Raw genomic sequence first — 24,694 nt, 5'->3', positions numbered from 1 at the left:
AGTACATGTTTTGTCATGTTCTGTGTGTATTTCTGATGTCTGTTATTTGGTTGACAAGGCCAAGTCAGTAACTTGCTCAGAGAGTGGGAGGAGGTAAAGCTTGTGAGGCTCCTTATTCTTGAGTGGGCTCAACACACTGGACACTGTTCCAAGGAGCCTTCATCTCTGTCATTGATGTGCTTCCCTAATACAACAGAAAATATCTTTGTTCCTGACAGACAAAGATATTAACCATTCTGGTGTCTTAGGGATATCTTTGTTTATGTATATTTATGTATGGATGTGTGTGTGTATTTTTGCCTCTGTGTGCTTATTTGGTTGAGATGCTGACATTTATATACAGCACTGCCTGGCACCCTCAGTAGTACGATGTCCAGCAACTTTATCCTAAGTCATGATTTCTCTTTTTGGTTTTGCCTTTCTGAAGGTCCAGTTTCATGAGTCATTTTGCTGAAATCAGAAATCTGATTTCACTGCTGTATTTTTTCAAAGATTCCCACTGTTTATGATGGTGGAAGAACTTGCAAATGCAAGCCACACAGGCTCAAAAAAGGCAGAAGTTTCAAAAAGTATTAATTCATGATCTTGAAGCCAATCTCGCAGGTTTTTTTTTATTTTTTTGGAGGCTTCTCTCATGAATGTGGAATGCTTGGGGTTACAACACTGAGCACAGGCCCAATCATCAGGTAGTTAAATTCCTGAATGCTATAATTTGTGTGCCCACAGTCAGCTGTGGGTATAAAATTGTGCCCAAAAACTTGGAGGTCAGGGAATACAAGGCCCAAACTAAGCAGATTCTAAGCAATATTTTTTTTCCCTCTTTCCACCCAGATGCTGCAGAGCATTCCACTTTGCTGACAAGCCAGCATGGTCCTGCTTTCCCAGAGGTGTTTCTGTCTGAGCGATATCTTGAGCAGCTTCCCACTTGCCAGCAAGGTGCCACTGGACCTGGCAAAGGTGGCAGGATTTGCCCCTGTTGACTCAATGCTGTGAATGAAGAGCAGATAACTTTTTTTTTCCTAAATGTCCCTCCAGCTCAATTTTCCTCAGCAAAATTCCCATCAAAGCTTTGACCCTGAGCCTTAAAGGTACTTATTTACTCAAATCTAATATCCTATGCCAAGGTAGGTGCCTGATTAAAGATTGAAAATCATTAGCTCATACGACCGACTCTCTCAGCAGTTTCATTTGTCATATGTCATTGCCTCATATCTAATCTTGAATGGTTTACAGCAAGATCTGCCTCCCAGAGCAAATTCCCATCGTTGGACTGTACTGCCTCAAACTAATGGTAGGAACATTCCTTAAGTCCCTTTTCCACATACAGGCCCACTCCCACCCCAGTATGATCTTGCCAAGCAAAATTTTCTAACTACTGCTACTTTGTTAAATGAATTGTGAAATATAATGTTAAAGCTTTCTTATCCCACATATTTTTATACCTATATAAATCATACACTGAAAATGCAATTTGAGGGTTGTCTGCTGCCAGTTAAGTAGAAAAAGACTAGCAAAGACTGAAATAAAACAAAATGATATGCATGAAAAGAAATTCATCTTTTCAAGTTCCATATCTAGACCCAACTGCATAACATCAGATACAGTTTCTGTACATATTAAAAATCCTATCTGAATAAAATATGTAAAAACAATAGTAACATTTTGTGTGTGTGTGTTTTGGCTTGCCTTTTCTGGTTTGTGTTTTCCTTAGTGGAAATGCACATTTTTGGACCAGATGTTGAATGTAACAAAATCCATATTACTTTCTGACTGCAGTATCAAAAAGAAATAGAAAACTTCAGGAGTTTTTCCCCATCAAATATGCAAGTGATCAACTTTTGTTTGGGTTAATAACAGTACCAAAGAGATGGATCCTGGTCACAAGATGTCACCATCTCTTTGGTACTCATGCGTCTGCAGCCATGAGAGCCAATGGCTTGCCGATGATGATGTGTAGGCACCGGGTAACCTTAGTCTCTGTGCAGACTGGGGTCCACGATTGCTGACAAAATGCTGATCTCATGGACCTATCTGGGAAACAAAGTTGGATTTGTTTGGTTTTTTTTTTTAACTCAGATAGCCAGGGGTATAACTAACATTAGTAGGGTGTAATGCCACTCCAATACAAATGTCCTCAAAATATTCTTCATTAACAGCAGCTCACAGAGCCCAAAACTGCGCAGTTTATGTCATGTCTCCTTGGGCTGTGCAGATAAGACGTGGAACCAGCAGGAAATGAGTGCTTCACCTGGCACATTTTTCTTTCTGCTCCTCTGTGAGGCTGTTCCATCAAGCATCAAAGCAGTATTTATACTTTGTGGGATGGGAGAAGGGGAACTGAGTTACTGTGCTTACCCCTCTTGTCACACTCCTATTTTCCTTATTGTTTAGTTTGATGGGAGCAGGGAGCCTCTGCTTTGCAGCAGGTCAGTATCCAGCCACAGCGTGAGATGGTTTTTCCCTGACACTGGCAGGAGCTCAGCAGGGCTGTGGACCCTCAGAAGTGCAAGAGGCATCAATTCACCTCCTCCTGCCCTTCATCTGCCTCCCTAGGCAAGACACCCTCACCCATAGTATCCTCATTAAACGCGTTAAAAAAAAACGAACTGAAGAAGGCCCACTGCTGTCTTCACCAAAGTTCTCCTCTCAGCTAGCAAGAAAGTAATCCTGGAATTCTGAGATGAAACTCCCTATTACTATGAGGATGGGCTATAGATCCTAACCAATCTGTGCCTCTTTCCTGCTTTCTAGAAGATAGAATAGCTGCTAAGTTTGAGCAATAAACTGCTGCAATTGGTTAAAACTTTCTGAATTCTATTTTTACAGTGAACTGCAGAAAACCCAAAAATCTTGAGAAACACTCTTCACATCACCCCCAAACCAAGTGTGACTGCAGTATTTCACTCTCTTTTCTATGGAATTTGCTGTAAAGGTTGAAGGTAAAATTTTAAATATCATTTTAAAGGGTTAAAAATATTTTATTGATGTTTTTATTCTGTCAACCTGTATAGAGATGTCATGTTTGAAGGGGTGCAGTAATATTTTACTAGATGGATGATATGTGTCTTGCAAACATTGCATGGTATGCATGGGCATGTGCATTTCTAGAATAAAACCATTTAGCAAGTCCTAAAATATTTGGCTATTCCCCCCTTCTAATTTTAAGGCAAAATGTTCAAAAAGTAGGATAGTACCAGATGTAGCTTCTGGCAGTCAATGTTAAGGGTGTGTTTCTGGAAGAAAAAAATAATCTAGTAAATCCAGCCCAACTGGAAGCAAGAGAACTATCCTCATGAGATTTTGAGCCAAAGCTTGCATATTCAGGACATATGGATAAGCATTAGTTATCCATTTAACCCACCCAAGCTGTAACACCAAACTTTTTGAAATTGGATTTATATCTGTCTGCAAATCAATTTAAGTGGAAAAGTGGAAAGTACGCTATGAAGCACGACTATCAAAAGCTTTTCTTTCATGAGTATTCTCACAAGGGACATGCAGTGAATTAGTTTGTCTCTTGCAGAGAAAGAAACTTTCAGCAAATGATGGACTCGGGCCTGTAAAACCTGGAAAGTCACATTCTTTAAATCGCTGAAATGACTTAGGAAACAGTCACATTTTTAAGAATATTTTAGGCTTATAGGAGCATAAACTTAGTTGGCTTTCACTTTTGAAACTCGGATTCAGCCTCCACGATGACTTTGAGCATTTCACACAGTCTTTTTCTGGACATTGCTTTTAATCTTTATGACCTGTCAGGTGGCAGTGAGGACAGGCTGCAATGTATTAGGTCATGCTGTGCATCTTGCGGAAGTGACTTTATTAATTTAGATATTTTATATGAGGTGAAGTGAGCTAACGCTTTCTCACATATTTTATGCACAGACAATGCATATAAATATGTATAAATATCCATAATTATGTACACACACACACTCCATGTATATGCGTGTGGGCGTGTATGAATATATGTATAGAATGAACAGTGACCAACAAATCACCTCATTAGCTGTTCTAGAGCCAAAGCATGTCAGCAAAAAAACCCTTCCCAGTACCACAGTCCTGCGGCACAAGGAACTGTGAGAACGAGCCATGGCTTGGATGGAAATGTTGTCCCAAGTAATTTAATAATCTCTTCCGAAGAGAGTCTGAATTACTTTTTTTTTTTGTCCCTACACTGTTATTGTTTCAAATGTAAAATAAGATGTTGTCATCTTCCAGGCATTCCAAAAAAAGAACAAGAAAAACCCATTGACATTACAAAGAAATAAATATTGGGATGGTACCAGGCTGAATTGCTGCCAGTCACTGTAATGGGTGTGTTTCTGTAAGGGAAAGAAATAGGCCAGCTTTTTCTCTGTATAACTGCAGTCATTGTCTATCATAAGAGCATAATTGATAAAATGTTAGAAACATTTCTTTTCTTCTTTTTGGTAAAAGCTGTGATCTGCTACCAATTTGTCAGCTTGTTCTTTTAGCTGTCCCCTTAAAAACAAACAGAAAACCCCATATTTATAATCGAGGTTCCCTGTGAGAGCCGGTCATTGTTTTGAAGCTTTCAACAAAAAGTTAAGATTAATGGCATGTGTTCCCAGATGTTACTCTTTCTAAGTTCATTTGTCCCAGAACAAAAATACTTGTTTCTAAAAATACATGGTAGAAAGCTGTCTCATAAAACAGCATCAAAGCTCACTTGGTTTTGTTGGTATTTAATTTTTCATTACTCTATCAAAGTTTTGCCCACAGGTCTCTCCGTAATAATTCAAATTTGCAATATGCCATTCTTTCAGCCACATTTGTGTTAGACTTACACTAGTCTTCCTTTGGGGGCTTGTTTTCATTTACCACACTTGTACTTTCAATCCTGAATCATAATGGGCATTTAAAAACTGCTGGTGAAGTCAGCTACTTCACTCTTTTACACAGCACGGCGCTGTTTTGCCGCAAAGCATGAATCTTCCATCAGTAGCGTCTCATGTCACCAGGAATCACTAAGCATTAATTTCTTCCAAATGGCACCAATGGCAAGTTTATTATTTTGTTACTGGTGCTATTCATTACAAATTTATTAGAAACTTCACAAACTTGCCATTAGCTGAAACAATTCATAGAAATGCAATGCAGAGCCATTAGGGGATGCAGTGCAAAGCAACTAAAGGATTCATTCTTTCCACAGTCATCAGAAATTCCCTGAAAAGCCTAAATATTATCTTTTCTTCCAAGGAGGTACTTTATCAATGTTGTTCTGAGAATCTCAGCCCCAGACTCAAGTTAAAGGGCCCCCGGAACTATTTGCCCCCTCATCTGTTTGCAAGGTTTGTGCAATTATTTATACAGCTTGCTGTTTTTTCCTCAAAGACAAATTCCTCAGAACTCTATTTTTAACAACAGTGAAATACTAGCAGGCCAGCTTTTGAAACCATCCCTATGAGAGCAAAATATTATAGTCACTGCTACAATTATGAATGCCTCTGACTCCCAGGCATGTTTGGGGTAAGTGCTGGGAGATATTGAGGATGGGCAAGATTCCTGTGCTGGCACATGCAAAAGTCCACATGATGGTGTAAAAGGTTCACATGCACCAGGTTTTGCTTTGGGGACAAAACTGGTGGTCAGAGTCATGGATAATGATCCTAGCAAGGATCTTCTGGCCACCTGGTAGAGGTCTAGTGAGGTCATCAAGGGCTTTCCACTGACTTCAGAGCAAGTTAAAAATAACTGTAGGTGGGTTTGGGAGTTCTTTGTATCCTTTTTTCCTCATGTTTCTGTCTTAGGAGGCTCTAGGATTTAATGAGAAGACTATTATGAAGATAGCAGAATTATTGGCTAACTATTGTTGTTCTTAACCTAACTCAAAAAGCCAATTTGGTATGACTGAATAAGAACAGTGAGCTTTAACATTATAGATAGAAATGTGGGGGGGTTTAAGTAGTTACAGTGCTGTGAAATCTCTGTAGGAAGCTAAAAACGCATATATTTCCTTTACTGTCTTGGCATTCCCACCCTAAGGTTGAAAAGATTATTTGAGAACTTCCGAAGCAACAAAGATGTAAAAAAAAATAAAATTAATCTGAGTTGCTTGTGGTCTCCTTCTTACTTTTTATTCCTATTCACAGCAAGAGACAAATATCCTTAGTTTTATTCTTAATAATGGCAGTTATGAACCAGAAGCTTGGCTCCAAACTGTTTCCAAATTTTAAAAGACGTCGCATGCAGATCAGTAGGATGGTACTGACAGTCTTACTCAGAGAGGTACAAGCTTTTCCCGACTGTGTTTTGAGGTTTTTGGAAGGGAAAAGGAAGAAAAATGGAGGTTCAGTATTGTGATTCAGCAAGTCTCCAGGCATAACTGCAGTTATTTCTGACTTGAGTGTCAGAATGACAATCACACATAAGCAAATCTGGTTTCAGATTTTGTGTCAGGCTCACAATCCAAGCCACGTTTACTCAGGACCCCCAAAACTGCCAAATTTCAGGTGAGCATAGGTCAGATTTCAAGTTTGCCTGGATTCTCAGAAGGGAGGTGTGATTTCACATTGAGATTGCACAAAACTCTGTGGCTGCTTTTGTAAAGGACAAAACATATCCTAGGTTCCAGAGTTCTGTTCTAACCTTAATTTTCAGACAGTCTCAAATTCAGAATGTCTTATTTATACAAATAGCAGATGATCTCAGATGAACCAAAATCACTATTATATACTGTACAACTTTGCATATTCATTTCATTGGAATTTATGTCATAACACCAACATTATTTCTAAACATGACCCCCAAACCATCTTTTATGTGAGCACATTCCTTGGGATTTGATGGATTGTGCTTAAAAACAAAAAACTACACAAAATCCGTTCAGTCATCCTTAGCTTTTGAAAGTGATTGGATGCATTAATGATTACAATCAATCTATATGGGTATAAATAACTACTCAAAAATGCCAACAACGAAAAAATGGGTAAATTCCTAAATAGTATTTATAAAAAAAAAAAAAAAAAATTATTGGGGAAAAGACCCCACATATATTGCCAGTATTTTCAAGCCTTTTTATTCCTCTCTCAAAGACATGAAAGTGAGTGTTATCATTTGTTTTTGCAAGAGTGTTTGCAAAAAATTAAGTTTTTAGAAATGTTAAATGCATTTGCATTAATGCTGCTACAAGAAATAGCTGTGAAAGCACATGCTACTTTGGTTTGCTTATGCCCCCCTGCTTATGAAATTCTGATGAAAAATAAGAACATAATATTCTTAATAAGAATCAGCAATGCGGTCTAGTGGTTACTGGGCTATATTTAGAACTGAAGGACCTAGGATCAGTGCCTGGCTCAGATAGTGAGCCGCCTTCTGTCCTTGGGCAAGGGACTTCACTGTTCTCCATCTATGTATGCACTTCTGCTCTTTTGTCCCTCTTTCACATCTTAACTTTAACCTGTTCAAATCAGGACATGCACCAGCATCTCTGTGGGGCTGGCTGCCAGTTTAAGCAGAGATTATAATGCATCTAGCAGTAATAAATGCTGCCTTGCAAATTTAACATGCAGCTTCCATCCTCTTTTGCATTCAAACGCAATGCATGACGCTGAGGTGAAACGCTCGGGCTAAGAGATCAGACCTGGAGCTGGTCTTCCAAGCTCCTGGTCTTCCAAGAGTGCCTCGTACAGGACTATGAGGTGCTCTTACACCTGTGGCTGCAAGTTTTGGAAAAACAGATTGTGCCTCTCTGAAGGATGTTTTTCTGTCTGGCTCTTCAGTCAGCTGTCTCCTTTACATCTGAAGACCTCAGTACTAACCATCATTCAAGTATTGATCCTGTCTCTACACTTGTGATTATGCCCCATATCTGGTTTCTTTCACCATGTTGAGTTTATGTAAGCACTTTCTTCCCAATGGATAACTGTCCATACACCACCTTCAGTTTCAGTGCAGAGCCAACTGAAACCCTCAGGACATTTTGTTGCATGGAGTGAGTGTTAAAAACAAAATACAGGCAATAAGATAATTGTACTACTTCTGTCACCACCAGTTCAGCCATCTTGCCCACCTCAGTGGCTAGTGCTCAGTGTAGGACTGCAAGCACACGCTGTTTTAGAGGAGAAAATTTCAGTCCAACTTTGGGGGCTAGGTCTGGACGAGTGGTATGTTGGAGTCTCCTACAACACTGGAGGGTAAAAGCAGCATTTATTTACCTGTGGGAACATACTTTGAAGGGTATAGTAAAATCTGTCCTGAGGTAGGTATATTTTAGGCAGAAATATTTATTATACTTTTTAAAGGGGAAGCTTTGGGAGCTATGAGGTTTGTTATTCAATGAACATAAATCAGTGTAGCTTCACAATGTTTATTGTTTCCATTGCAAGCAACTCAGTCATGGTTGCAGATATGAAATTGTTTCTTCTTCCAAAGTGACACTTATGCAGCCATTTGTAGCTTGCCAATGAGAAATGGACAGTTGTGCATTTGCTATGAAGTGTGTATTTCATTACAGCTGTGGTCAAAGAGGTGTTTGATTTTGAATTAAATAGCTGTGAGTGTTGTGGGAGTTCAGCACCACAGGCACAGTCCTGTCACATCACAAGCCCTGACCATCTCTTGCTAGGTTTTTGCAAAACAGATGAAAAGCAAAGGTTTATCATTATGCCAAACAGCTCCAGCAAAGCCCTCTCTGTTGTCAGTGGGACTGGAAAGAAGGCTTAGGAAGCAGAAACATTTAGGAGAGCATCTATAATACATGGCCAGCTCTGAATAAAAAAACCAGCAACAGAATGTAAACATCAGATGCCATCAGGTAACTTGATGTGGGTGTGGGATAACAGCAGACAGAGGGGTAAAAGTTCTCAGGGAATGCCTCCTGCCACCAAACCAGTCTCCCCCCATCCTCCAGCACGCATTTCCCCATCCCTTGTCCTTTCTAGAATACCTTTCTTCCAGCCTCATTGTTGTGCAAGTTCATCAGCCTCCGTGCATTCTTTTTGATTTCTCGGGCATCAACAAACCTCCGGGAGAACTCAATGCCGTATCTGATATCCGCAGAGCAGCCTCCCCACTTCCAGCCCTCCTCCTGGTTGTAGTAGCCCTGTTTCTCTCGGTCACAGCCACAATTGCTGAGGTTGCCCTGGCTGCAGGCGGCCGTGACAGCGTGTGCAACGCCAGCAGCAGTAATGGCATAGGTGAACGCAGCTTCCCTGCTTCCTGTGGAGAGAAGCCAAAAGCTGATGGGTTGGCAGAAAAGCAGCACGCACTTACTAAAGAAGATACACACATTATCTACATCAATGTTGTCAGGCAGCAATGTGAAGAGGGCATTACTACTAAGTGTGTATTTCTCATTCTTACTGAATTACATACATCTTCAAAATGCTTGGTGCAACTGGGGCATATTACCACAGGCAAGCACCAGCCATCTGATAGTCCCACCTAACCCCCTTTGCCAGAGGGGAATTTGGCAATGAGTCTGGACAGTGGTGAGGTGAAGCAACATGATTTGTTTTTCCACTGTCTAGTCAGGTTTGCAAGCTGAACCTTATGTATTTCAGATGCATAATAAGTGAGTCACTGGTGGCAACACTCGCTGGAAAGCAGTAAGTACCTCTAACTGTTTGCACTGCATGGAAAAAGAAAAGCAGTCAGACAACATAAAAAATACCAGACCCTTTCAGATGTGCAAGAGGGCTAGGACACAAATGGGGAAGATTACTAATACACCTTTATAAATGCTCTGGTAGCATCCATTACTGATGCTGCGTGTAAAGTATTGCAAGAGATGCCTGTAGAGAAAACATCTGGGTAAGTTTTGTTTTCTTTCAATGAACGGTACAGGCTACCCCTTTCCCCTGCATATTAGTTTTGCTGTAATGACCCTTTTCCACTCCCACTCTGACTCAAACCTCTGCATTACCTTGGCTATTGAGCATGCAAGGGGTATGGAAGTGCTGTGGCAGCATTATTTCCTGTCCAAAGCAAGGGAGATAATGACACGGAAGTACAGTCTTATTCAGAAAAAAAAAAAAAAAAAATAGTCTTTTTAGGAATTTTTTTTTTTTTTTTTTGCTATAATGCACTACTTGCCAAGTTTCCTCATTACCAATTCCATGTTCTAGTTGTTGATACTGAGTATACGAAGCTCCCTTTCCTTACTAGATGCTGGTTGGCTGAGTTGCTGTGGGGTGCACATGAACAAGGAGATACAGAGGCAGAACAATTGAAAGGGGTGCTACAGCCCATTCCTGCTCTCACGTGAGGCTGCACTCTGTCACTGACTTAATGTAGGGCTGGATCATAGCCTTTGGTGTTTTGCTTATTTTATTTATAAGAACAATTATTTGTTCTTATTTATACCATTTCTCTACAAGTTGCCTTCTCAGCACTATCATCATTTTCCTCTGTGTGTTTATCTGGTGATAAACAGACAATCTTGTAATAGTGGAGCCAAAGAATAACTGTAAAGAATTTGCAGAAAGTTGCTGAAATGCCTTAATGACCACACACAGAGCTTTAACATTGTTAATGGATTTGGGAAGGAAAATAAAGAACAAATTTTCCAGAGGAGGGAAAAAAAACCCAAAACAACTTAGAAGCTATTTTTAATTTTTTATTTTAGGATTCATAGATACCATAACAATTCTGGAATGACCAGTGCACAGTGGGGGGGGTTTATGTTCTATTTTTTTTTATATATTTATGTTTTATATTTCTTATTTTCATAGATAGCTTCCTGAAAGGTTACACCACTGCCGGATATGAGAAAGATCCTACAAGAAACAATCATAAACTGGTTTTTGGCACCATATACTTTTTTCTCCAAAGCAATAAAAAAAGAAACTTAAGGTAAGAGAAAAACAAAAGGGTGCTGTGTTCTTCAGGTACCAAGAAAGTTAAACTGACTTGTGTATAATTTAAGTACATCACGCAATAGAAGGACTGACTTTGCTTTCAGACACAGAAGTGTTTTGTTGAGGTGTACGATGTGTGTAGTCTGGTTCAGTGGTTCCCAAACCGTGGTCCACAGAACACTGGTGGTCCAGGAGGCCACGGTGAAGGGTTCACAGCTAATCCACAGAGCCATATTAAACACTGTTTTTAATAGTGTTTTCAATTAAAAGTTTGATGATAATGATGTCTGGTGGTCCACAAGAAATTCTGAGGCTTGATAGCAATCCAAAAAAGTTTGGGAACCACTGTTCTAGTTCCTAGTGTGTTCTCTAAAAACGCATATTGATATTGATTCCTCTTTACCCAGCAGCTGAAGTCAAATCTAGGACTCATGTTTTAAAATGTATCCTGTTGTCTTGAAGGATTTCTTTCTTCATCTTGTTTTTTGTTTTGGTTTGGTTTGGTTTTTTATCTATTCTTCGTCTATAAATCAAAAGATTGGAAATACGAGATGTAATAGAAACTGTACATAGAGATAAGCTTTCCTTTTCTTCAGGATGAGGGTAAATGAGAATGCAAAATCAGACCCAGGAAAATTTTTTGTTAAGACACCTTTAAAACACATGTAGAAAGGCTTATAAACAAGCAGAAATATATTCCTGCCAGGAAACATAGCAGCTGTGACCTGCAGTTCAGTAGATTTACTCAGAGATTAACCAGAGAGAGGTTGCTTATGTTTTATCTTTAAGCTCAATATATTCCACATGTATCCAGAGTAGAAGGTAAGCCATTTTATCATGGCCACTGTGTCTGTAACCTGTCTATGAGTTTTCGCACAGTGCTTGCCTTGATGAATTTTGTCAAACTAAAGAATATCCTGACTTTATCTTCCTTTCAGCCCACCCTCCACCCCTGCTTGTTCCCATTATACTCCCGATTACCTTCAGGAATAGAGGAAAACATCTTTCCTTCATCCACTGGAGAGCTATAGCAGTGATGGAATTATCTCGAGTCATGGGATAATACCAAATGGAAACCATATTGACTCAAGAGGTTACTCTTCTGTTTCAATGCAGCTCTAAAATAAGCAGGGCTCAGAAATAAGATCTGGCTGAAAATCAGATTCTTTTTGCAAGTTAAGTTGTCTGGCTAAGCATTAAGGCAGGGTTTGCTTTAGGTTTTTTAACTAGAGGATGTTCCAAAGCTTCCCTTGAACTTCAGTGTAACCATTACCTCAGCAATTCTCTAAAGTCCTGGGATCAGTAGAGCCTATCAGAAAATGCTGATGGGAGAGGGAGGGGAACCTCTGTGCCCTAATAATATGTCTGCTGTACACAAAGCTTTCCATTAGTATGTCATCACTTGGAATCAGTTCTAAGCAAGTCTTTGTTAGGCAGCTAAAAATATTTAAGTAATGATTGCTGTGATACCTGAATGGAGAACAATAATCTCATTTTATGGATTTTTCTGAGATTTCAAAAATATTCTTGTTCTGCAATGGAACAGAGACAATTCTTTCCAGAAATGATCATGAAATGAAGAAATACTTATAAATAGAAGCAAATTTGGGATTTGACCCAACTTTGAAGCTAGAAATTTCTCTTTCCAGTGAACATCCTGGGCATCTCATTATTTGGCACTGTATATGCTCAGCATCTGTGTCTGAGATGAAAAATTCTTGTTTGACTTCTTAAAGTTTTCTGTCACATAGACCAGAATAATTCTGCCAAGGTTTTATTTTGAGGCAATGTTTTGGCTTTTATTGCAATCCTTAGATTTATCCTTTTCACTGTTAGGAGTGCCTGCTTTGGTGCCAAAAAAGACAGTTCTGACTTAATTCCCAAAAGGTAGAATGAATATTTTCTTGAGTAACATGAATCTATCATGTTACTCATGATGCAGACATCAGATCTATCTGATCTGATAACTGCCTGATCTAAGAAATCTAATAGGCAATGACTACCAGTACTAATTGAAATGAAGGCTTTTGTGAAGGTGCTGAAGGTTACTTCTTGCCATCTGCTAGGCCGTAAGAGAAGTCTTGCCTGTGGTCTGCCAGTCAGAGTTACTGCCATGTGGTTGATTTGGTTGCATTCTAACTGAGGGCTGTATTTTAAAAGTGCTCTAATGCCCAGCAATGCGGGTGGGCAGTTGCTGCTCGGAGAGACAGATACTGGATCATTGCTCCTTTAATGAGTGATTTCTGACAGATAGGGTAAGAGGAGCCTATTTATCCATTGGTGGAGTCATGGAGCAGCCTATATTTTACCCCTAATTTAGATGTCATCTCTGACTAAGTTTTAGACTGCTAACTGAGCACTAAACTTAGTCTGCTGTGGAAATTATTGCAAGTTCCATAATTGCTGTAGTTTACTACACATGGACATACATATATTCAGCAGTGTATTTTCAACATGTAACCACCATCAGCTGAGAATCATGTGTGTTAAATACATATTTTGATCATTCAGCTGTGAGTGCTAGTTAAAAATTTAACTCTTTCATAGGTATTAGCAAGGCATCTATTTTTCTGAGTAACTATATGAAAATATTGCTATTCCACACATCATTCTGAAATGTCTTACGTCTGCAGCTACATCAGTAAGACTGCTACTGAATGTCAGCTATTAGAACTATAACTTGAAATATTAAACTGTAGAATATATGCTGTTTAGACAGTAATTTGCTAAATCTTGGATCAACAATAATAGAAAATAAATACTACACATTGCTGTTAAACAAAACAAATTACGCAAGACACCAGATTGATTATGACAAAATACAATATAGGTCAGTGATAAGAAGAAATGAACCATTGCAGGCAGAAGTTTGACTTTTTTGCCAACCCTATCCTTTTCAGCAAGTCTTGTTTTGTGAGTGAAAGTTGAGGACACACTGAGTAATTTTTTATGGGCAAAAGGCAATAGATGCATCTAGATGAGTAAACTAAACCTCAGACAACAGCACCCTAAGTAGGGTTGGATGAAGATTTACAGACAAGTTTAGTTCTTTGTAATTTTGTATTTTATTCAACACATTTATTAGCAATTCTCAAGGAAAAATATTACAAGCTCTTCTCTTTGAGTTCGATCCAAGAGCAATACAAGTCAGTGAGAGTTTTCTCACTGTCTGAAGCAGATCCTTTCTCTATTTGCATTTTCAGTGTAATTAACTTTAAGCTTCTTGGTTTATAATCTAAAAGCAGGGATTGGTTTAATTTCTCCATGCTTCTATTTTACTATACCCACTGCTGCCTATCAGAACTATAGACCACTGAAATCAATTTGTACAAGCAGAAAAAATGCCATAGAAATGCAGGGCTGGCAGGAATCTCAAGAGGGTCTCTAGTCTGACCCTCAACACTAATGTAGGCTAATAATGCAGATGTCCTTCACAACAGCTTTTTATTTATCCTGTTCTTAAAGAGCTAAAGTAGCAGAGGTTCCGCAGTCTATTCCGGTGCTTCAGGACCCCTATTAAATGTTTTACTAATTTTAAGCTAAAACTCTCTTTCTGAATGCAAATCCACTGCTTCTTTCTCTACGGATGCTAAGAACTGATTACTCTTTTCTTCTAGCAGCAGCGTTTAAATATTTAAAGGCTTCCACCAGTTCCTAGATGTATTTCACCATCAGTTCTTGCAGAGCACTTTCAAGAGCTCTGATCATTCCCCCCGCTCTCCCAGCTGGCTGGCCTGTGCCTTGCCGTGCAGTGCCGAAGATGTGACAGGGTGCTCCAGCTGAGGTCTTCCCTGCTTGGGGTTAGAGCAGAAGGAGCACTTCATATGTCTCACATGCTACACTCCTGTTTACTCATGCCAGCATGGTGTTTTCACAGCAGCGGGACACTTTTGACTCTTACTCAGTCAGTAATCTGACTGCAGTAGTCTTCTGTGCAGCTGCTATCACACCAGATGTTTCCCATTTTGCATTTGTTCAGCTGATTATTCCCACGTACAGATCTTTGTATTTGTCTTCCCTATCTGCTTCCTCTTTCTTTTTCTCTTTTTTGATTTTTTCTTTTTTTCCAGACCATTTCTCCATGATAATTTTCAGTTTTGACCCAAACTTCCTCCAATTTCCTTGCAGTCCTTCCCAGACTGGCATCATTTGTAAATTCAATGGGTACCGCTTATTTCCATGGTCAAGTCAAAAGTATAATAACGACTGGTACCGGTTCCAGCAGAGATCGTAAGGAAACATAGTTAGCACATCCTTTTATTTTGATAAATACCCTTCAGTTATGATTTCCAGATGGTATGTACCCATTTGGCACTTCCTTATTTTTCTTATGAGAATGTCATATAAAGCAGTGCCAAAAGCTTCACTTAAGTCCAAGATATATGGTACAAAGTTCTGCTTCTCTGCCTCTGAGGCCCTGGGTGGCAAAAGAAGGAAATTAAATCGATTTAATACAATTTGTTCTTGACAGATCCTTGTTGACTGTTACTCACCTCCTTGTTCTCAGTTATGAGCTTACAAATGGGGTTTTGTTCCCATATTTTTTCATTTACTGAAGTTGGTTGGTCCTATAATTCCTTTCCTTTTTTCTTCTAGACAAAGGCAATATGTTTGTCTATTCAATTCTTCTTAATTAGAGTTCTCCATAAGTTTTCAGCACTAGTGACTCTGAGGACAAACAGCTCTAAAATGGCTTCATTAAACGTTCTGAGGGAGGTCAGCTAACTGGAAAGCATTCAACCTGGACAAATACTTCCTTCTGTCCAATGCTTAGGTGATATTCCTCTGTTATGATATTAGTTCTATAACCAGCCACTCACCATTGACCTTTTTAGTGAAGACTCATGCAAGAAGTTTTTGGCCTTCTTGGCATTGTCCTTGGTTTACATTCTCCTCAGGGGTCCACTCCACTGAGTACTGGATCAGCTTTTTTCTTCATCTTCCACGCACTGACAAAGTACTGACTGAATAATTAACTCTGTAGCCTGTGGTCATACAGCTATATATGACCACATACCTATATAGCTATCCATGGTTGTGAGGTCCCTCTTGTAGCACCTGTGCTCAAATGTGCTCCTGAATGCTGAACCTGGTGCAGATTGAATATCTCTTACTGTGGCAGGACTTTCTGGTCAAATCTGATGGAGTCTTCTGATGGTCATATTGAGTAATGTTCTCTTTACAATATTTGTTCATTCCCCGTTTCCTTCCTAAACCCCTATTTTGTATTACAGTCTAATTAAAATAGTCTCGTTTAGTCAGACTAGAGCTAGAGCAGGAGTTGCACATGATTTCAGCAGCTTCTTCCTAGATGTCTTCATGATGTCTATTTGCTATCACACATGGTTGGGACAGAGAACACTGCTAATTTCAGAGCTAAGAATGTGTACTACTATGACATAATAGTTTGTTTACAGACTCTTCTCTTATTCAGCATTTTTCATCTCTAGAATCCCACTAAGTTTTTATGGCTGGAGGTGCCAGAATTTTGGCCATCAGTCTAGAATCACTGTCAACTGGATTGTTTTCTGTTGCTCATGTGAGTTTGTCAAATTTTTTTTTAGAATGGGCTGTAAATGAACCAGATTTATTTCACACTTGCCTTTTGCAGCTCCTTGCTGTCACTATTTATATGCTTTTGGAAGCATGTCTATTAAAAAGAGCTATTTACTACGCCTCTGCTTTTCACATTTTTTCAAGCATTTTTCCAATTTCATGGTTATTTTCTAAAGGCTTGGTGGTACTTTCCACAGTGATTTCTGTAACAAGGCTTCCAGCAATTTACAGGGTTTTTTTTACTTAATTACCCCCTAAACATATTCAGTTAAGTCCTGGCAACTGTAAACAATAGTCAGCATTTCTATTCCAAAGTGAGCATAATTCTGTTGTGTTTTTCACTGTTTTTTGGCAGCATATATCTTGGTGAAGTTTTCTGGGACAGCTCCTGTGAGGTTAGTGAGTTAGCTGTGATTTTTGAAAGGATGTTTAGAAGTGCCCAAAGAAATATGAATTTTTGGCTCTCCTCTGAAAAACTATTAGTTGTAGCCAATATTTCTTACTAACTCAGCCCTAACAAACAATCTGTATTTCATTCTTACAGAAAATGGGAAAATTAAGTCTTGATCCAAAAACACCACTGCTTGTTTTTGTCAAGGTTTAATCAGAACATGGTGCTAAGCACTCATTTAAAGAACGCACAAGAGCATGGCTTGAGAAATACACAGTACACATGAGGGGGTAGTTCCCAGATACACTGTACCATTGAAAAAAGCCTGTGCAGTGTCACAGCTGGCTGTGTTTTCACAATGCTACTGCTAATACTGTCAAAGTAGTATGTGGGAAGCAACAGCTGAAGCAGAGAGATTGTCTCCTGCCTGTGTTCTCTTCTGGACCTACTGACGTCCCATTGTGGGACTTAACGATTCCCTGCTGAAAGTTTGGTGCTTTTTCTTTTCAGTGCTGACTAGTGGTTTGATACATCATAATATGTGAAAGCTCAGCTGGAGACATCTTGCAGCATACTGGAGTTTTTAAAGGTTCTTTGCACCCCTTATCAGAAAGCATGGACTCCTGAATGCATCTCAGAGAAACTAGGTCCTAAAGTATGCTAACATTCTTAAATTAAACGGGGTTATGAGAAACCAGATTTTGTTATCTAGTCTAGTCTAGTTTAGTCTAGTCTGTTCTAGTCTAGTCTAATAATTCGACTGCCTCAATCTATTCACTGTAACAGTTCTTATATGTAGGATTTGCTAGCACTTTATGATCTCTTTGTTTAAGGGCCTTTCACAGGGAGAAATAAAAGCGATAATTAAGAAAAAGGGAAGGGAATCTATATCTATGCGGGCACATATTTTTCTTCTTTTTTTTAGGTTTGCTCTTGACAGTGTTCTTGCACTAATACACGGCCTTTTAAAGATATTCTAAGATACCTGTGTGGTGCTCAGCAAGGGAAATGTTGTCTACTCAGATTTAAGAAATAGAAAATATGCTTGCAATATCAAGATAGGTTGCTACCATTGCTACCAAACCAGTTAAGTCCCTGAGATTTTCATGTATGTGGATTGAGCCTTTAGTGCGTGAATCAGTTCAGAATGGATGTTCTCCTTGGCTGTCAATAGAGGATCCTTCCAGCCTAAATTATTCTGTGATTCTGTGATTATATTTAACTTTGCTATGGGCTCAATTTCACAAATACTCTGTTATCCCTACTACCATGCTTATGAATATTAAGAAGACATTGCCTTGAAGAATCAGACCTTCTCAGTGGATTCTCTTCTGGGTCAGTATTTTGATTAACTCACTGCAATCATTTCATTGGTCTGACATAAACATACTGTGTTGAAGAACATCTCTTTCAAAGTAAATCTGCGCTGCCATTTGCATGAAGTCATCTTTTCCTGTATTATCTTATGTCACTTCTAACCTAAAAAACAAAGCCCTGAGGGCAGTGGTCATGTCTGTATTCTTTTGTGCACACCTGTGCTTTGCTGTAGAGACATGTTAAATAATAACACCTTTTAAAGGGTTCGCTGAATTATGAATAGTTGTAAGCACTAAGCTCCTATACCTGGGCATGCCAGAGTGTCTGTGGGTGGGTGTCTGTGTGTGTCTGTGTAAGTTGCAGATGAAATTTCAGCTCTTGCTTCAGAATTTCTTGAGGCGGTTTAGTTAAATCACGAATGTTACTTCAATATGTTGCACAGACCCTACTAGTGGGCCAATACCAGTTTGCCATAATGATTAAATTACAAATATACTAAGTCATACACAGATGAAATTGGTGTTAGACACAAATCTGTTTATGGAAGAGGTAGTCCTTGCCTTAAGAAGCTGCATCTCTCAACCAGACGGGGCAACAGAAGGAAGATAGTATTTCCCCTCTTTCATAGGGGCACAAGGAGGTTAAGGCATTTGTCCATATGGCAGAAGGACCTGTAAGAGAACAAACTGTCCTCTTGTTGGATTCTCTTTGTGGGAAGGCCACAGAGGAATTTAGCTTTACACTTCTCAACCAACAACTGAAACAAATTCAGGGAGATGTCCATGCAGCTTCCTGGGGGGATGGGAGAACTCCAAGAAAAAAGCAACAGCTCATGGGACTGGGACCTCTCTGCTCTGCTCTTCCACATTCTGTTATAGCATAGTATTGAACTGGTCATCTACTGCCAGAGTCATAAAGGGATTTGGGCACGGCAATGCTCAGCATCACCATGCCTACAAGAGAAGTACACAGCATTTAGAGTTCACTCCTAACATTCTGCACTCACACACCATACCTGTTTATCACTAGATCAACATCATCCCTTTACTTGTAATTTGAAAAAATAACTAATTTAAGTGTCTTGCCAGAAGTTTTGCTGAGGTTGCATTTGCTTCTGTTTCAGAGAGATGCTAAATGTTTTCATGTCCCAGTTTGGAGTTGATGACGCTTCTTGACTACTAGTAAGGCATCTGCAACTTTAAGCAGGATCTTAAAAGCTGGCTTCTTCTATTTGTCAGTGTGGACTTTTTACTTGCACTCACTTCTTATGTTAGCCAACATAATTGTTTGTTTGAGAGATATATATATATGTATTAATCTAGAAATATCCTCTTGGCAACATAGAAAGCAACTGCAGTAGCAAGCAAGTCTAGCCCAAGATATTTTCCAGGTATGAGGTACTATTTTCAGATTAGATGCCAATCTTTATAGTATACAAAATTAACTACCTCTATAGGGCAAGAGCTAGGCACTTAGAGCTAAATCTGCAAAGGGATGTTGGCTCTAAAGCCTGTCTTTTAGATGCTCTTCCACCTAGTATTTTCCATGTGGCCAGGATAGGAATCCAGCCTTACCAAGCACTGAGAGAGTTAGACACCAAAAAAGCAAGATTTCCAGAAGCCATCAAGCTGCGTAGGGAAGCCCCAAAACTGGGAGTAGAAAATGCAAAGAAAGGGAGACAGTCTAAACTTATCCCACCAGAGAGTTAAGCCAGATTTCACTACACAGTGAGCCTTTCCAACTGTGCTGGCAGCAGTCATCTAAGTGTAATTGCTGAGGGTATATGGTGGTTTTAGAAAAGGAGATCCCACCCTTAAAGCATTCCACTATCAGTCCATTATCCTATTTTATGTTCTGACTGGGGAAAAAAGATTTCATTACATTAAAAGCCAGAAGATGACTTTGTTGGTTTCACTGATTAGGATAAAGAAATTCTACTAAACATAATATAACTTCTTTTAGTGTATTTTTCTAGGGGTTTTTTTTTCAGAGTATCATTTAACTTGATTCTATCAAGTACAGAATCAGAATCCTTTTATATAAAATAAGGTACTAATTCTACTTAGTCGTGACATTTGCAAAATAAGGTTTATGAAGAGCAGCAGTATCTTTCATTAAACTGAATTGCATATAGTAGCCATCTATGTGGTCGAGACAAGATCTAATAAATAAATATTTATTTAAATATTTGTCAGATTTCCAATCTAAATCCAGAGAAATAACCATCATCACATCGTAGCTTTCACTGCAACAGCAATACAAGAGGACTATTATGCCAAGTAACTGTGAAATAGTGACATCTGGAATTACCTTGATCTACACACCCTTTTGTGGTAATAGCAACGAATGTGGAGGAAGTACTGCCCACTCAGAAATGGTGACAGCCAGGCTGGGGCCTCTGAAAAGCATTTCAGACTACTGATCACAGAGAAACAGCTCCTGTGTGCCTGAGAGAGTGCTTTCCAGGCACAGAAATTGTTATGCTTTCATCTTGTTCAGTAACTGCATTTCAAGGTGGCCTTAAGATATTCTTCAAAACTGTGTAAACATAGACAGAAGACTATGTCTTATGCTTGACAAAAAAAAGGAAAAGTAATTTATATCGAATAATGTACCAGGATGTTGTCTTTTTCTGTAAAATTCTGCATAGGAACATAGCAGAGAGGTTCTCATTGCATTTGCTGGGAGTTGCTGTTGGGTTGTCTCCTGGAGGATAATTTTGTATATGTTGCTTATTAGGGTTGTCCTACAAATCTGTTGCTTACAAAACAGATTTTGTAATTTTTTTTCTAGTGCCTGGCAGGACACCTCAGAGGACCAACTCAATATGTCAAATTTCACAAGCAATTCTATAATGTGAGCACTATCACTGGTGACTCACCACTCATCCTTTAGGTGTGTGGGCTTTAATGTGTTTCTCTGTGTCCTGGGTTCAGCTATAGCAGTCATTTTTCTCCTGCTTAGTAGCTGGTGCAGTGCTGTGTTTTTTAACTTTCAGCCTGGGAACAACGCTGATAACACCGATGTTTTTAGTTGTTGCTAAGTAATGTTTATTCCAACCAAGGACTTTCTCAGTCTCATGCTTTGCCAGGGAGGAGGGGAAGCCGGGAGGAAGCAGAGACAGGACACCTGACCCAAACTAGCCAAAGGGGTATTCCATACCACAGCACGTCATGCCCAGTATATAAACCAGGGGGAGTTACCCGGAAGGCCGAGATCACTGCTCGGGTCGGGCTGGGTATCGGTCGGCGAGTGGTGAGCAATTGTATCCTCTCCCCTTGTTATTTCACTAATCATTATTATCATTGGTGGTAGCAGTAGTGGTTTTGTGTTATACCTTAGTTGCGGGACTGCTCTTATCTCAACCCGTGGGAGTTGCATTCTTCCCATTCTCCTCCCCATCCCTCCGGGAGCGGGGGGAGGAAGAAGGGGTGGGGGGAGGAGTGAGCGAGCGGCTGTGTGGTTCTGAGTTACCGGCTGGGCTCAAACCACGACAGTTCTTTTTGGCGCCCAACGTGGGGCTCGAAAGGTTGAGATAACGACAGCAACAGACAATATGGCTACTCCAAGCACTGCAGCTACACCAACCCCAGTGACAAGCACAGTAGCTACTCAAACCCCGACAGCAACAGATAATGCAGCTGTTGGTGTTACTCAACTCCCAAGTACAACAGCTGCACCAACCCCAGCAATAGACATTGCAACCACTCCAATCCTAGTGGCAGACACTGCAGCCACTCCAACCACAGTGACAAACACTGCAGCTAAACCAAATGTCCAGTTTGTGACAATGTCTGTTGCCCCTGTAAGCAAAAGCAAACGAAAGGCACAAAGAGCAACCCGTGAAGCGAAGAAAGATGAAGACCCAGTGCCATTACTATATGCAACAGCACCTGAACAAGAGTTACTACTACGTGGGTCAGAGGAAGAGGAAGAAGAAGAAGAGGTCACTTCTCGACCCCGGACCTCAACCGAACTACGGAATATGCGAAAAGATTTCACCCGTCTTCCAGGGGAGCACATTGTCACCTGGTTGCTCCGGTGCTGGGACAATGGGGCCGACGGTCATGAACTAGAAGGTAGGGAAGCCAAGCAGCTGGGATCACTTGCTAAGGAAGGAGGAATTGACAAAGCGATTGCAAGAGAGAAGCGAGCCCTCAGTCTTTGGAGGCGGCTCCTGGCAGCTGTGAAGGAAAGGTTTCCCTACAAAGACAATATTACGAATCGCTCAGCCAACTGGACCACGATAGAGAAAGGCATCCAGTCCCTGAGGGAATCAGCCATTATAGAGATGATCTATCGTAGGCCGGACTCCAGGAACACATCCGTAGACCCAGATGAAGTCGAATGTACATGACCCATGTGGCGGAAACTTACACGGAGTGCGCCATCATCATATGCCCACACATTGGCATCAATGACCTGGAATGACGGAGTATCACCAACAGTGGATTTCCTGATTCGTCAACTCCGAGAGTTCGAAGACAATCTCACCCCTTCCATCATTTCAGCTGTGGAAAAACTGTCCCAGGAGTTCAAACAATTGAGAGACGATTTATCCGATCTATCCAGCTCTCCACGCGTACCAACCCATGTCTCAGCTATCAACAGAAGGCGCCCTACTGCTCGAGAAAGAAAATATACGAGGTACACGCCACGGGCCACCCTATGGTTTTACCTGCGGGATCATGGAGAAGACATGAGAAAGTGGGATGGAAAACCTACTTCAGCTCTGGAGCAACGGGTGCGTGAACTGAAGAGGAGAACAATGGTCAAGGATGATCCTCCCAGGAAAGCTGCTGCTCCAGTCTCTGGCGAGCAGTTTCCCAGATGGAGCGAAAGAGCTGATTTTACCCCAGCTCCTGTGATAAGGAATACTAATCCCTTTCTACAAGACAGAAGTGGAGAATTTTGTGATCACTATTAGAGGGGCCCTGCCTCCAGCCAGGTGGAGGAGAGGGATAATCGGGTTTACTGGACTGTGTGGATCAGATGGCCTGGCACATCAGTCCCACAGAAGTATAAGGCTCTAGTAGATACCGGTGCACAGTGTACTCTGATGCCATCAAGCTATCAAGGGGTGAAACCCATTTCTATTTCTGGAGTGACAGGAGGATCCCAAGCGTTAACTATGCTGGAAGCTGAAATCAGCCTGACTGGGAGGAAGTGGCAAAAGCACCCCATTGTAACTGGTCCAGGGGCTCCATGCATCCTTGGCATAGACTATCTCAGGAGAGGGTATTTCAAAGACCCAAAAGGGTATAGATGGGCTTTTGGTATCGCTGCCTTGGAGACAGAGGAAATTAAGCAGCTGTCCACCTTACCCGGTCTCTCAGAGGATCCTTCTGTTGTGGGGTTGCTGAAGGTCGAAGAACAACAAGTGCCAATTGCGACCACAACAGTGCACCGGCGGCAATATCGCACCAACCGAGACTCCTTGATTCCCATCCATAAGCTGATCCGCAGACTGGAGAGCCAAGGAGTGATCAGCAGGACCCGCTCACCCTTTAATAGCCCCATATGGCCAGTGCAAAAGTCTAATGGAGAGTGGAGATTGACAGTAGACTATCGTGGCCTGAACGAAGTCACACCACCATTGAGTGCTGCCGTACCGGACATGTTAGAACTTCAGTATGAACTGGAGTCAAAGGCAGCCAAGTGGTATGCCACAATTGACATTGCCAATGCATTTTTCTCAATCCCTTTGGCAGCAGAATGCAGGCCACAGTTTGCTTTCACTTGGAGGGGCGTCCAGTACACTTGGAACCGGCTGCCCCAGGGGTGGAAACACAGCCCTACCATCTGCCATGGATTGATCCAGACTGCACTGGAACAGGGGCAAGCTCCAGAACACCTGCAATACATTGATGACATTATCGTGTGGGGTGATACAGCGGAAGAAGTTTTTGAGAAAGGGAGGAAAATAATCCAAATCCTGCTGAAGGCCGGTTTTGCCATAAAACGGAATAAGGTCAAGGGACCTGCACAGGAGATTCAATTTTTGGGAATAAAATGGCAAGATGGACGCCGCCAGATCCCCACAGACGTGATCAACAAGATAACAGCAATGTCTCCACCAACTAACAAGAAAGAAACACAAGCTTTCTTAGGTGTTGTGGGGTTCTGGAGAATGCACATCCCAAATTACAGTCTGATTGTAAGCCCTCTCTACCACGTGACCCGGAAGAAGAATGATTTCAAATGGGGCCCTGAGCAACAACAAGCCTTTGAACAAATTAAACGAGAAATAGTTCATGCAGTAGCTCTTGGACCAGTCCGGGCCGGGCCAGATGTGAAAAATGTGCTCTATACCGCAGCTGGGGAGAATGGTCCTACCTGGAGCCTCTGGCAGAAAGCTCCAGGGGAGACTCGAGGTCGACCCCTTGGCTTTTGGAGTCGGGGATATAAAGGATCCGAGGCCAGCTACACTCCCACTGAAAAAGAGATACTGGCAGCCTATGAAGGGGTTCGAGCTGCCTCAGAAGTGATTGGAACTGAAGCGCAGCTCCTCCTGGCACCCCGGTTGCCTGTGCTGGGCTGGATGTTCAAAGGCAGGGTCTCCTCTACACATCATGCAACTGATGCTACATGGAGTAAGTGGGCCTCA

General features: G+C 40.8%; 1 protein-coding gene across 1 annotated transcript in view; it reads right to left on the bottom strand.

Moving 5' to 3' along the window:
* WNT7B (Wnt family member 7B) overlaps positions 1–24,694 on the bottom strand; it is a 95,265-nt gene that overhangs the window by 5,342 nt on the left and 65,229 nt on the right. The window contains exon 3 of the mRNA XM_030478733.1: positions 8,912–9,183. Within this exon, the coding sequence (XP_030334593.1) occupies positions 8,912–9,183 (272 nt within the window). The remainder of the gene's footprint in view (positions 1–8,911; positions 9,184–24,694) is intronic.

The sequence above is a fragment of the Strigops habroptila genome, chromosome 3 (genome assembly GCF_004027225.2).
Source record: "Strigops habroptila isolate Jane chromosome 3, bStrHab1.2.pri, whole genome shotgun sequence".
NCBI lineage: Eukaryota > Metazoa > Chordata > Aves > Psittaciformes > Psittacidae > Strigops > Strigops habroptila.
This window is presented reverse-complemented; position numbering and strand designations above follow the sequence as displayed.